Genomic DNA, 14,936 nt, shown 5'->3' on the forward strand with positions numbered 1-14,936 from the left:
GTGAGGAGAGAGTTTGGAGAAATGTATTTTATAGGGAGAGCTGTTAGAGTGTGAAATAATTTGCCACAGGCAGTCATTTAGACAGAGACCATTGCATCTTTTACGGGAGAGTAAATAAACATTTGAAGCAGAGGTAGACACAGGCTATGGGAGGGAGGGAGCAGGGCCATAGAATTTGGTTTGGATTAGTTGAGTACAGAGCCAACAGAAACATGGTGGCTGACTAGCCTCCTTCTATGCTGTGAAGTTTTATAGTTCTATGGTGTACAGTATTCCAAGTTCAAAACACTTTCTCTGAGAATGGAAATTATATTTTAGTTTGCAAGTCTCAAGAATGTGCCTGTTGGTCTGCTGCAGTGTGAATTCAGATTAAAATACACTGTAGAATCTGAGTCAAATTTTGGAGATCAGGAAATTGTGCTGCTAAATTAATCATAACAAGTGAATAAATCAAAGTTCTGTTTCACTGAAACATGAGTAGCCTTTCTATCAGGAAATAAATTGGACTTTAACAAACACCACAGCTCTGTATTCTATTTATGTGAGTGGCAACAGCACAGAATAGGAAACTATTTCAGAGAGTAAAAATAACTCAACTAAGTAATGCTGCTTCTGAGTAGAATTATTTAGAAAACTAAGCAAAAACATTCCAAGAAACATTAGATGCGCACAGAGGAAGAAGAAATCCCTCCTTGAGAAGGACTGCTTGGAGCACATTCCCAGAGGAAGCTGAAAAGTTACAACAACTTGTGGAAATAATGAACATTCATCAAGAGTGAAGGAAATGGCTCAGGGCACAAATTCCTCCTAGATGAGAAAAAATATAATCAGGTAATCAGTGTGTGAATGAGTCTGCTCCCTTTTTCTGTAAAAAGAAGGGTTTGTCCTAAATATCCTGGGGTAAAGTTTCTGTTTTGGACGCAATCGCCAATTCTGACCTAAATTGTCCCTGTTTTGAAAAGTGTCTTTTTTCTCTGAGTTTCTGCTCAAATTCATTTGCATATCGCCGAATGCAAAATCTGCCATGAACCAGCACAATTGGGCAGCATTATAAAACATAAAATTTTTGTAGAAAAAATTTGCTTTAAAAAATATTCCATGATATATTTAAGAATGGTAACTTGGTATAGTTTGATTAATACAGCTGAAAATGGGGTTTGCTACAAAAAATATGCATTTTGAATCCACCCCATTTTAAATGACTTAAAAAAAACTTTTAAAAGATTTGCAAAACCATTTGCTAGTTATATTGGGGCACAGTCGTCAGTTCCTTAGTAATTAAAAAAAAATCATTTGAAACCTTTCAAAACGTACGTATTAGTGTTTTTGCGCCAAAAAAGTCCAGCTTAATTGTTAGAGCCTCCTCGAAGGCCTGCAAATGAGCGCAATGAGCAGAAACTGCCAGCGGTGATTAATTCATCTTGGTGGCATAGCCAGTTTTGTGGGCTTCTAGTGTGATGTTTTTAAAACTAGCACAAAATATCGCAGAAATTCGAGTTGCACTGAACAAAATTCCATGATCTTTTGTGCCAGTTATGCTGATGTTGGGCCGAAGAAAATAACGCAACCGACCGGAAAATCCAGGCCCATATTTCTACATTATCTACATTACCTCAGTCCTATGATCTCTGGCCACACCTTCATCACCTAGCATATGCAAATGGCAGCGGAGCCTTGAGACCCCAGAGGATTTCCCACACACCTGTCTCACTTGCCATCACATCATTGAGCTGCCATGTGAAAGGTAACCCCTGGGAAGTAGCAGTAATGGCCTTGAAGTCCCCCAATGTAAGGAGAAGGTCTTGTCCCCTCCAATTTGGGCCCAGTATTTACCTGCTGAAGACCTCAGTCTCAGCCAAAGCCTTCAATTACAGCGTTGATGCCTTTTGGGAAGTGCCTTTTGGAGCATTTCTGTCTTTGAGGCATACTGTGCAAAAATAAAACACTAGTTGAATTTTGAAGCCATCTCATCCAAATTTAGGTCACAAAGCTCCGTTCTGGGCAAAAATACAAAGTCCAAGCCCAGGCTTTTTGGCGTGCTTTCAAGTAAAATGTTAATTAAGTCATTAAAAATCATAAAATACAATTTATTGGATACATTTAATCATGTTATTGTGAAACGCATATTCTTGTACTATTTTACTTATTATAAACCCTTATTTTGAACATTAGAAATTTCAGTTACTGGGAAAAAATGGAGATGAAAAACATTTCAGAAAGCATATTGAGGGATTTGTCAGAACCTGGTGGCCAAATTGTGCATCATAGGATGATATACTCTTACTTTAAAATAGCAGCTATTTTGTGTCAAACACTGAAATATTGAAAAGGCCCATTACCTTGCAACCTATAGAAGTAACAGGTACTGTAGTTACTTAGAATAAGTCTTCAGTGAAGCACTGCCCTACATATTAAATTTAATACAAATTGGCGGAAATCCTGAAGTTGCTGTCAGTGATACACTATTCCTCTACATGAAGCGCTGTTGCAGTCTTCGCAGATGGAAATTGTTGTGTATGAATAAAGAGTCTGACTAGATACTGTGAACTCAAAGTAAAGTGTGACCGTAGTCTTTTATTGCAGGTCTCCAGAGTGCCTCTCCAACCTGTGAGGCCTCCTTAAGTATAGGAGCTCCCAAGGGATTATGGGATCCCTTGGGACTCCAGGGGATGAGCCCTCTATTGGCTACACAAGGTATATACAGGTTTACATATATAACAACACTCCCCGACCACCCACCCCCAAAGTCAATAGTGTAACTATTTACAAGGTGAGTCGATCTGAGGCCTTTCTTTCCCTGGTTGATTGTCTCGGTGCAAATGCTGGTTTGGTGAATCGTTTGTTGGGCCCTCACTGGGCTGCTGTGCAGCTGGCCTTGCTGAGCTGCCTGGCGTGGTGAGTCCTACTGGGCTGCTGCGGGTGATGGGTTCGGCTTCATGGTCAACCGTGGTGTCGGTTGCCACTGGTGTGTCTGTTGGGGGGGTCAAGGAAGGTGGGGGGTCCAATGTGGGTTGCTCTGGATAGTCCGTGAATCTAAGTTTGATTTGGTCCAAGTGTTTCCGGTGGATGAGTCCATTTGAAAGTTTGACCCGAAATACCCCACTCTCCTCTTTGGTCACACCAGTGCCGGGAAGCCACTTGGGACCTTGTCCATAGTTCAAGACAAATACAGGATCATTGATTTCAATTTTGCGTGACACATTTGCGCTATCATGATATGTACTTTGTTGAAACCGCCTGCTCTCAGCCTGTTCATGTAGATCAAGGTGGACTAGCGAGAGCCTTGTCTTAAGTGTCCTTTTCATGAGCAGTTCAGCGGGTGGAATCCCAGTTAGCAAGTGGGATCTCGTGCGGTAGGGCTCGGGATAGGCGAGTCTGCAGTGAGCCTTCAGGTACCCTCTTCAAGCTCTGCTTGATGGTTTGCACTGCTCTTTCTGCCTGACCATTAGATGCTGGTTTGAATGGGGCAGATGTGACATGATTGATCCCATTATGGGTCATGAACTCTTTGAACTCGGCACTGGTGAAACATGGCCCGTTGTCGCTCACAAGGACATCAGGCAGGCCGTGCGTGGCAAACATGGCCCGCAGACGTTCAGTGGTGGCAGCGGACGTGCTTGCCGACATTATCTCACATTCAATCCATTTGGAGTATGCAGCTACAACCACTAGGAACATTTTACCCAAAAACGGGCCTGTATAGTCGACATGGACCCTGGACCACGGTATGGAGGGCCAAGACCATAAACTTAGTGGCGCCTCCCTGGGTGTATTGCTTAACTGCGAGCATGTGTTACATTTGTGCACGCAGGACTCTAAGTCCGCATGGATACCGGGCCACCACACGTGGGATCTGGCTATCGCTTTCATCATTACAATGTGGATGAGTACTGTGGGGATCACTGATGAAAGTGTCCTTGCCCTTCTTGGGGACCACTACCTGATTACCCCACAGAAGGCAGTCTGCCTGTATAGACATTTCATCTTTGCGCCGCTGGTACGGCTTTATCTCTTCCTGCATTTCCACTGGGACACTGGACCAGTTTCCGTGAAGCACACAAAATTTTACTGGGGATAGTAAGGGGTCCTGGCTTGTCCAGATTCTAATTTGTTGGGCGTTGGACCAACTTCAGTAAGCTTTCCATGTTTCTCTGGAATATCGCCGCGGCTGATCGAATTCCAAACGGGCATCTGTTATAAATGAAGACACCTTTTGCGTGTTGATGCAGGTGAGGCCCTTCGATGATTTCTCCAGCTCCTGCGTCATGTAGGCCGAGGTCAAGTCCAGCTACGTGAACGTCTTTCCTCCCGCCAGCGTCACAAAAAGGTCGCCTGCCTTTGGTAGTGGGTATTGATCCTGCAGGGAGAAACGATTGATAGTTACATTGTAATTGCCACAGGTCCTGATGGTGCCATCTCCCTTGAGGACTAGAACTATCGGACTGGCCCACTTGTTGAATTCAATCGGCGAAATGATGCTCTCTCGTTGCAGCCGGTCTAGTTTGATCTCCACCCTCTCATCATGTACGGTACTGCTCTCGCCTTGTGGTGTATGGGTCGCGCCCCCGGAATTAGGTGGATCTGCACTTTTGCTCCTTGGAACTTCCCAATGCCTGGTTCGAACAGCGAGGGGAACTTGTTTATGACCTGGGCACACGAAGTGTCGTCAACGGACAAGAGCGCTCAGACGTCATCCCAGTTCCAGCATATTTTTCCTAGCCAGCTCCTGCCAAGCAGCGTGGGACCATTGCCCGGTACCACCCAGAGTGGTAGCTTGTGCATCGCTCCATTGTAGGAGACCTTTACAGTAGCACTGCCGATTACGGGAATCAGTTCCTTTGTGTAAGTTCTCAGTTTAGTGCGAATGGGAGTCAGGACTGGCCTTGAAGCCTTGCTGCACCACAATTTAGCGAAAGTCTTTTTGCTCATAATGGACTGGCTCGAGCCCGTGTCCAGCTCCATTGACACCAGGAGTCCATTTAATTCAACCTTCAGCATTATCGGGGGAGACTTTGTGGTAAATATGTGCACTCCATCTACCTCTGCCTCCTCGGTCTGAGGCTCTGGTTCGTCGTGATCCGCCGTGGATCTGTCCTCCTCTGCAACATGGTGGTTTGCAGGATTAACAGGATTTGCAGCTCACCTGCACATACATTGGAGGTGTCCCATTGTTCCACAGCCCTTGCAAACGTACCCTTTGAAGTGGCATGAATGGAAACGATGATCACCCCCGCAGCACCAACAAGGTGTTAATGGCTTTGCATTCATCACCCTTGATGGTGGACTCTGAGACATGTGCGGATGTGCAGCTGCAGGCTTGTGGGGCCTGCCCTGTACGTTGCGCTTTGAAAACAACATCACTTTATTCACAGTGCTTGTAGCAGCACTCGTGTGCTGAGAGATTTGCTTAGTATTGTCACTGGTGACAATGAACACCTGGGCTATCGCTATGACTTTCCTCAAGGTTGGGGCCTCTACAGTCAAAAGTTTTTGAAGTATCACTTCATGGCCAATGCCAAGTACGAAGAAGTCCCTGAGCATGTGCTCCAAATGTCCTTCAAATTCGCCATGTCCTGCAAGGCTTCTCAGCTCGGCGACATAGCTAGCTACTTCCTGGCCTTCAGACCTTTTGTAGGTATAGAACCGGTACCTCGCCATCAGAAAGCTTTCCTTTGGGTTCAGATGCTCCCGGACCAATGTGCACAAATCATCGTATGATTTATCTATGGGTTTCACTGGAGCAAGCAGATTTTTCATAAGACCATATGTTGGTGCCCCGCAGATGGTGAGGAGAATCACCCTTCGTTTGGCAGCGTTCACTTCTCCTTCCAGCTCGTTGGCCACCAAGTATTGGTCGAGTCACTTCACAAAGGTTTCCCAATCATCTCCCTCTGAAAATTTCTCCAGGATGCCCACTGTTCTCTGCATCTTTGGGTTCATCATCTGTATCTCATCACCAGTTGTTGTGTATGAATAAAGAGCCTGACTAGATACTGTGAGCTCAAAGTAACGTGTGACCTTAGTCTTTTATTGCACCTCTCCAGGCCTCCTTAAGTACAGGTGCTCCCAAGGGATTGTGGGATATACAGGTTTACATATATAACAGAAATCAATTAGAAATCACTGAATTGACGTGAACTTCCTCTTTTTATGCACTATTCTCGCCATAACTGAGTTTTTAACGGTGTCATCATTACTGCTGAACGACCTCTCTAGCCCTGAAAAACTAATTTTACATTTGTGGAGTGCCACTTTGTCCCTTCCATGATAAAAATCCATTAATTATTAAAATAATAAAAATTAATCAGATAGAAAGTCACATTGGAAAAGAGTAAATGGGCGACACAGAGTCCACTAAAAGTTTGTGGGTAGCTTTCTTCGAGGTCAGCTGCAAGCGCCGTCACTTAGCCGATGACCCTAAAATCTGGGCCAATCGATGTGACTTGCAAACTTCAATGTGGTGGTTTGATAATCCTATTATTTTACACTGTTCACTAAGTATGCCTTCATAATGTATCATTAATAGTTTGAGATGTTAGTTAACATTACTACAGTTTGGCTATAGACAATACTTCTCCCTTGAATATTGCAAACGTTTCCAGTTTACAGCTCCTTCTATGTTTTATTTTTTATTTATTTGTAAAGTTAATGAAAAATTTATGTAAACTCCACCAATGTTGTTTCAAGCTTGAGAGAGAACTCGGAATTGCTTTTGTCTTGTAAATGTAGTGAAAGTACTAAATTGGGCTTTCAATTGCTTTTACCAAAGACATAAATTAAGTAGTTAAAAGTGCTATAATTGTCATACAAAGTGGTATAATATTCAAGGGAGAAGTATTGTCAGTGAGAGCAGTGAGAGCAAAAAGTGCTGACAACATGAAATACTGCCAGTGTAAAATACTGCTCGTAAAAATATAATGGTAACACAAAGTACTGCCAGTGTAAAGTATGGTCAGTGTTAAATATTGGCAGCATAAAGCACTAAAGCACTGTCAGTGTGAAGTTCTTCCATTGTGTATCGGCAACGTGTTCACTGTTTGCATGCACTGTAAGTGTGCGTACTATGAATGTGTTACAGCATTTTGGGGTGGAATGGGGGGGCGCGTGGGGGATGCAGGTTGGTGCTTGGGGCGGGGACCACCAGCAGTCTGTATCTTTGCTGTCAACCTGCCTTTTTCATCTCCCAGGCTCCTGGTCTTATGCTGCTTTCCCAGATTTTAGTGCTTCCATTCTTATCTGCTATCTCTTCAACTATTTACACATTCTCAGTATCTCATAACATTTTTTAGTTTCTCCATTTAAGCCTTTTATGGCCTCATATTAGTATCACTTCAGCCATTTGACCGTTTCCCACTTAAGCACTTTACAGGTAATTCTATTTCTGCTCTCATGTATGTCTGTTCAGCTGTCATAACTTCCGCTTCTCATGAAGGGTCCACACCTGAAACATTAACGTCTGTTTTCTCCACTGATGCTGACTGACCTGCTGAGCGTTTCTAACATTTTCTCTTTTTGAGCATTCTTGTTTTTAATGGTGTTGGATGAGATAGAATTGTTGGCCACGACACCAGCCGAATAGTGCCATTAATTATTTACATCCGCCTGAACAGACAAACGGGGCTTCAGTTTACCGACTTATCCTAAAGATGGCACATGAGCACTCACTCAATACTGCATTGAAGTGTCAGCCTAGATTATTTGCTAAAGTCCTGAAGACTTCACAACCTTCTAACCAAGAGGTGAGAGTGCTAGTAATATAGCCAAGCTGGAATGAGACCAAGGGCACGGAAAATGCTTTCACGTTTTGTACCCAGTGGCAGTATCAAGCTTGGATGGACCTGATTCCATATATAAAGGATCCAAAGCATATTGGATCTTAGCCTGTAATTACATTGCACATTGAAAAATTTTATTGTATTTGATAGATAATTGAGATGCCCACGAAAAGTTGTAAATAACTAAAATTTAACAAATGATCCTTCCTTAAAGCATTAATGTAAGGCATGTGTTTTGCACTGTAATAATTCTAACCTACATCAAAACTCTAGTCCTGATCCAAACCTAAAGCTCAACAATTTTAAGATCTAACTTTATGCAGCAAAATGGTTACTTTACGAGAGGAGAAGAAAAGACAACTTGCCATAACTTAGAAACCCATGATTGATTTGTTTTGCAGGGTTATAAGCTACGAATGCTGCCCAGGATACTCCAAGGTGTATGGCGAGAAAGGCTGCCCTGTTGGTAAGATATTATCAATAATCAATAAATCAATATTGGATCATAAAATTCCATGGGTAATCTAATCAAGGTCTTTAAAATTATCAAAAGATTTGATAGGACAGATGCAGAGAAACTGGGAGTGGAAATTTGTCTGGGCCTCCTCTTTTGAAGAGGTTGAACCCGAAGACTGGACCACAATGCACCCATTTTATGATTATAAATGGGGAGCAACATAGTTCAATTTGTACCCCACAATTTCCTATGGTGGGGGAATCCAGAACAAGGGGTATAATCTTAAAATTAGAACTAGGCCATTTAGGAGTGAAATCAGGAAGCACTTTATTCACACTAGTGGAAATCGGGAACTCTCTTCTCCAAAAGGCTATAAATACTGGGTCAATTCAATGCTAAGAGTGAGACTGATAGATTTTTGTTAGGTAAGGAGCAACAGTGGGAAAATGTAGTTGAGCTACAGTTCAGCAATGATGTAATTGAATGATCGAACAGGCTTGAGAGGCTAAAGCTCTTTCTACACTCCACTGTTTACATCTGCTGTTCCTATGGGAGTGAAATTGCCCCTTTTTATAGCCCCGTTACTGCCTCCAGAAGAAATTGCCCAGGTGTTTTCGGAGCGCTGCCATGGTAGCACCGTGTTCCGGGTTAGAGCCCCAGCCCACCATGCACGCCGACCCCTCACCGCCCAGCACTAACCCCACGGGGCTGGTGCGAGCGGATGTCAACGACTGCTTTGCAGGTCGCGAAGCTGCTGGACATCTGCTCTCAGAGAGCTAATTAACAGGGAGGGCGCCAGCGCCCTGTGCCACCATCTTGTTTTGTCAGCCGACTCTCGGGTCAGCTCAACGATGGCAGTCCTAGCGTGGTCCGGGCCGTCATCGTGCAGCCCAGCATTCCGTCTTGGGTGCTGGGCTGCAGGCTCAGTCACACGCTGACCTGGTAGCCCAGTGGAGGCCATCAGAGGCCTTGCAGCATGCGCAGTGGCCCTCCCCTTTAATCGAATTCGCGCCTATATTTCTAATATTTGTTATGCCTATAGGTGGTGCTGTGATCAGTAAATTCAACTTTAAAAGTAAATTTAAATGACAGAACTATAGGTGAAATTTTCATATAATGGATTGACTCCATTAATTTTCCTACCTTTGCTATCAGGCAACTCACCTCCAATCTCCCTCTTCAAATCAATAATCAATACTGAGGCAATTTCTAAGTAATTTTGGAACTATTAATATTTTCAGTCCCAGAAGTATCATCAGTTAAAATTTTATTCATGAAAGCAGACCTTACATGTACCCAAAATTGGGAACTCGCTTTGCTCTTTCAACCTGTGGCACAGTCGTGTCTTGATTATGGTTCCAACTGGTCCAGAAATCTTCAGAGTAATGCAGACATGAATACCTCCAAAAATAAGGCCTAATATAACACCTGCGAAGTGGATTCTCCTTTGAATTACTACCCAACTCTACAAAGCTGCTTGTGAATTGACCTCTCCAAAAAATTACCAGTACCATTTGAGGCCCGAGGGAGCCCCATTCACTGCATGTAAATGGAATTAATAGGACATGGCTAATCCCTCCAACATATTTCCCCAGCTTCTGCCCCAAATTATTACCATCACCATATAAACGACAGAAGGAGCTGCATTAAAACATCCCTGCAATAGATTTTTTCAATAGGACACTTTCATAAAATTTCAAGACCTGCTTGGAACCATTTTGTCTGTGTTAACACTAACCAGTTGTTCTTTTGAGTCTGTGCCCAGCACCAGTGAGTTTCATGGAGTGGGCGCAGATGCCACTGTCTCACAGGAGAGTGGCACTAAACCCATTGCCTTAAAGCCACCTCCAATACCCAAACAGGAGTGAGCTTCAGACTTGAGCTTGGCACCCCTTGCCTCTGCAAGGTAAAAGCTGCTGGAAGCTGGTCCCTTGTACAGTAGCATCAATGTTCCCACTTATTTTTTTTTGGATGCGTGCATGGTCCCTTTAAGCGACTGCGTGGCCCATCCACAGTTTCGCAAAACTTTACATTGTCAAAAATTGTCAGTTTGATCTCCTGCATCCCATACACAATGTGCAAAACTTTATATTGACAAAGCCGCGCAGCTTATCGGGAATGTTGGGTTGCACCCTTGAGATGAGAGTTATCTCAAGCCTCTAAGGCACTAGTAGACCATCCCAACCACCCACCACTCAACCTTGCCTCACTCAGGAAGCACCTCCTAGGAGTAGTTGACTATGAGCGAGCAAGTTCGTTAGCTAGCACAAAGGGTCACCATGAATATGTGTAGATAAGGCGATGGGAATTTATGTCACAGTTTGGTGTTGTTGTTCTGTAAAATAAACACAGTTCGTGCTCATATAGTTCTGTGTTTATTTCTGTGTTTGCTTTCACTTTGATTGATGGCAGGGGAAAGGTAGATTTCTTTCTTATGAAAACCCTAAAATGTGACAAGGAGGCCTAGCTGAGGTTTGTGCCATGCTTCATGGGCCCCACAAGAAATCTGAGGAGCTCACTCACCTTTGCCTTGCTCCCAGTACCATCATTGTAACAGTCAAAAATGATCAGTTAGATCTCCTGCATCCCATTTACAAACCATTTACTTCTGTCTCATTTACAGACAGATTCAAGGGAGTTTGGCAAATGCACTGACTCAGTCAGCGACCTCCCTCCATTCAACTTGCACCTGTGCTTTTACTGGAAAGTGGCCTTCACGCCAAATAGGGAGATCCTGCTATGGTTGTATCTCCGACAGCAGAGGCTCAAGCTTCTGAGCATGAAAGGAAGCAGTGTTAACTACACATATCTACATTGGCAATTAGTTCACTTCTCTGCCACCACAACTTCCCCTCTTATGGTGAACTGCAGCCTTCTAAGAGCTGCTGCCTCATATATTGGCATTCCTTAGTTAACCATCTTACTGGCCAAGCTCTCTAGGCTAACTTTTCCTCTGCCTGTAGTCAATTCAAAATAGGGGTGGATGTTAGACACTAAATTTAGCATGGCTCGTTCCCTGCATGCAGATGTGCCCACGCTACAGCCGTCCACAGCCCCAAATTTGTGAGAATTGGAAAATCAGGGTTTGTAAGGAAGCAGCATAAGTACAAGATTCTGTGCTTTTACACCAGATACATTTGCGATTTAGATAAATAATAGCTAACTTACTTTCCATATGCATATTTATAACTCTCTTACCACCATTTAGTTCATATGTCTGATCACGTTATTGTAATTCTTAACACATTCTGACATGATCTGTAATGAAATGTTATCTGTGTCCTTTCCTCACTTTTGCAGCATTACCAATTAACAATATCTACAACACCCTGGGAACTGTTGGATCTTCCACCACCCAGCTCTACTCTGACCGTGCCATCCTCAGACCAGAGATCGAAGGACCTGGATCATTCACAATCTTTGCTCCAAGTAATGAAGCCTGGGCTGCTCTACCTGCTGTAAGAACCTAATGCCACCTTTACATTTTACTTTACTTTGAAGTACATGAAACCATCATTGACATGGTCAGATATTGTCCGTTAGATCTCCTATATCACATATATAGACTAGCTCTTACAATTAAGAGCCCACTTGTTCTAACACGCAGAATAGATAAAGAAAGAACTTGCATTTATATTTCACAATCTCAGGATGCCAACAAAGAGCTATCCAGCCTAATCCCACTTTCCAGGTCTTGGTCCATAGCCCTGTAGGTTACAGCACTTCAAGTGCACATCCAAGTACTTTTTAAATGTGGTGAGGGTTTCTTCCTCTCCCACCCTTTCAGGCAGTGAGTTCCAGACCCCCCACCACCCTCTGGGTGAAGACATTTCCCTTGAAATCCCCGCTAAACCTTCTACTGATTACTTTAAATCTATACCTCCTGGTTGTTGACCCCATTGCTAAGGGAAATAGGTCTGACCTATCCACCCTATCAAGGCCCCTCATAATTTATACACCTCAAAGAGGTCTCCCCTCAGCCTCCTCTGTTCTGAAGAAAACAAACCCAGCCTATCCAATCTTTCCTCATAGCTAAAATTCTCCAGTCCAGTCAACATCCTCCTAAATCTCCTCTGTACCCTCTCTGGTGCAATCACATCTTTCCTGTAATGTGGTGACCAGAACTGCACGCAGTACTCTAGCTGTGGCCTAACTAGTGATTTATACAGTTCAAGCATAACCTCCCTGCTCTTGTATTCTCTGCCTCGACTAATAAAGGCAAGTATTCCATATGCTCTTCTTAACCTCTTTATCTACCTGAAAGGTGTTATATAAATGCAAGTCTTTCTTTCTTTCTTCAAATAGGATTCTGATTGCCATTTTAGGAAGGAATTGTTCAAAGCCCTCTAAAGGTAAGTCTTGAATTAGTTTTGTGGGTCTAGGAGGAGTATTCCTGCTCCACTGGAGCCCACAAAAATAATCTGGCCACTGCCGTCCTGGGACGCTTGTTTCGCACCCTGCAGCTCAAGAATCAAAATCTACCCGATTCTTATGTATTGGCTAAGTCAGTGAGTATTGGTGGACAACTTCAGCCTGAGAGCATCACAGCTGATCTCGATCATTTCCTCACATGGCACCCACACGTATACTCACAACCAGGGGCCACTGGATAGTAGTCATAAACAGGAACCCTAAATTATTGTGTTACTTCTTAACCTGTGGATACTGAGGCCACATAAAATATGTCACTTTCCACTTTGGCTGAAATGGGCTTAAGCCAGGTACTTTCTTGATTTGCGTGGCTCAACACCACACCATATGAAGCATTTGTCTATTGAGAGATGACATGTAAGAGGAAACATAATTAATCTGTTAATAGAATGTATAATGGCTGAAGGATGTTTATAGTTTGCTCTATTTGCCTGTTTTCTTAATTGCAGGAAATTATTGATGCTCTCGTGAGCAATGTCAACATTGAGCTGCTCAATGCCCTACATTACCACATGGTGGACAGACGCATTCTCACAGATGAACTGAAGCATGGAGTGACATTGCCTTCAATGTACCAAGATTTAAATATATATGTACACCACTATTCTAATGGCGTAAGAAAGACTTATCCTTTGTAAATATTCGGCATATACGTTGCATTGCACCTTCTTGTTGAGGTATTCCTCTGTAATTTTAATATTAGTTTTAAATGTTTTTGAAGAGGAGTTCAAACATTGTCTGTTTATATTCGATACAGATTGTTACAGTCAACTGTGCCCGAATAATGAAGGCTGACCAGCTTGCAACAAATGGTGTTGTGCATGTCATTGACAGAGTCATCACAGCTTTTACAAATACCATTCAGGATACTCTTGAAGTAGATGATACCTTTCAGCAGCTAAGAGTATGTATAAAAGGATTGACACTTCAGCTAAAATAGCAGGCTGGATTGTCATTTGAATGTGCTAAGTGTTTATCTGCTCAGATTGTAATTTCTAGGATTCTGTGTTTAACATCCCCTCGTCCGAGAGTCCGTTTCATAGCCAATGGTTTATTCTGTTTGATGCCATTTTCATCCATAAAATAAAAATAATAATTATAGAGACAGTGCAATGTTCCCGTGCTTTTCACCTGGGGACAGCTTATTACGGCACAAAACATAGGGGAAAGGGGCAGAGACACACAACAATGGGCTTCTGACCCCTTTATCCTGCCCTGAGATTTCTAGGACGTTACTTGAGGGGCAAAGTGTCTCCTTCTACAATAGGTGCAGGCAGGTAAGTGTGGTGGGAGGTGGATTTCCCACCACAATTTCTTCTAGGTTTATCAGCTTCAAATACAAGAGTGCCTGAAGAAACTTTCACCAGCCCTTGCACTTGGCCATCCTCAGGTCAGAGTTACAGGCAACAAACTGAAAAGGGAAGTGGCCTTGCTTTTCTCCAGGAATCCATTGAATTCTCCAGGCTCATCATCATCATAGGCACTCCCTCGGAATCGAGGAAGACTTGCTTCCACTCTTAAACTGAGCTCTTAGGTGGCTGAACAGTCCAATATGAGAACCACAGACTCTGTCACAGGTGGGGCAGATAGTCATTGAGAGAAAGGGTGGGTGGGACAGGTTTGCCGCATGCTCTTTCTGCATGCACTCGGCGACGAGACTCGAGGTGCTCTGCGCCCTCCCAGATGTGCTTCCTCCACTTAGGGCAGTCTTTGGCCAGGGTCTCCCAGGTGTCAGTGGGGATGTTGTACTTTATGAGGCTTTGAGGGTGTCCTTGTAACGTTTCCGCTGCCCATCTTTAGCTCGTTTGACGTAAAGAAGCTCTGAGTAGAGCGCTTGCTTTGGAAGTCTCGTGTCTGGCATGCGAACTATGTGGCCTGCCCAGTGGAGCTGATCAAGTGTGCTCAGTGCTTCGATGCTGGGGATGTTGGCCTGGTCGAGGACGCTAATGTTGGTGCATCTGTCCTCCCAGGGGATTTGTAGGATCTTGTGGAGATATAGTTGGTGGTATTTCTCCAGCGACTTGAGGTGTCTACTTACATGGTCCTTGTTTCTGAGCCATTCAGGAGGGCGGGTATTACTACATCCCTGTAGACCATGAGCTTGGTGGCAGTTTTGAGGGCCTGGTCTCCAGGCTACAGGACTTCTGACCGCTGTTTTAGGACAACTGCAGCCGGCAACTATTCCCACTATTGCAGGCTACTTAGGCCTGTAGCATTCATGGCTTTCCATCCTTGGTTGTAGGTGTATGTCCCTTGTAGAAACGTGCCTGTGT

The 14,936-nt window shown here is 43.7% G+C and overlaps 1 protein-coding gene across 2 annotated transcripts in view; it reads left to right on the forward strand.

Annotated features, from left to right (window-relative positions):
• The window catches only part of tgfbi (transforming growth factor, beta-induced), a 73,669-nt gene that overhangs the window by 20,091 nt on the left and 38,642 nt on the right, over positions 1 to 14,936 (forward strand). For both annotated transcript variants that reach the window (XM_070878240.1, XM_070878239.1), the window contains exons 3-6: positions 8,177 to 8,241; positions 11,533 to 11,690; positions 13,113 to 13,277; positions 13,421 to 13,567. In XM_070878240.1, the coding sequence (XP_070734341.1) occupies positions 8,177 to 8,241; positions 11,533 to 11,690; positions 13,113 to 13,277; positions 13,421 to 13,567 (535 nt within the window). The remainder of the gene's footprint in view (positions 1 to 8,176; positions 8,242 to 11,532; positions 11,691 to 13,112; positions 13,278 to 13,420; positions 13,568 to 14,936) is intronic.

Source organism: Pristiophorus japonicus, chromosome 4 (assembly GCF_044704955.1).
Source record: "Pristiophorus japonicus isolate sPriJap1 chromosome 4, sPriJap1.hap1, whole genome shotgun sequence".
NCBI classification, from domain to species: Eukaryota; Metazoa; Chordata; class Chondrichthyes; family Pristiophoridae; genus Pristiophorus; species Pristiophorus japonicus.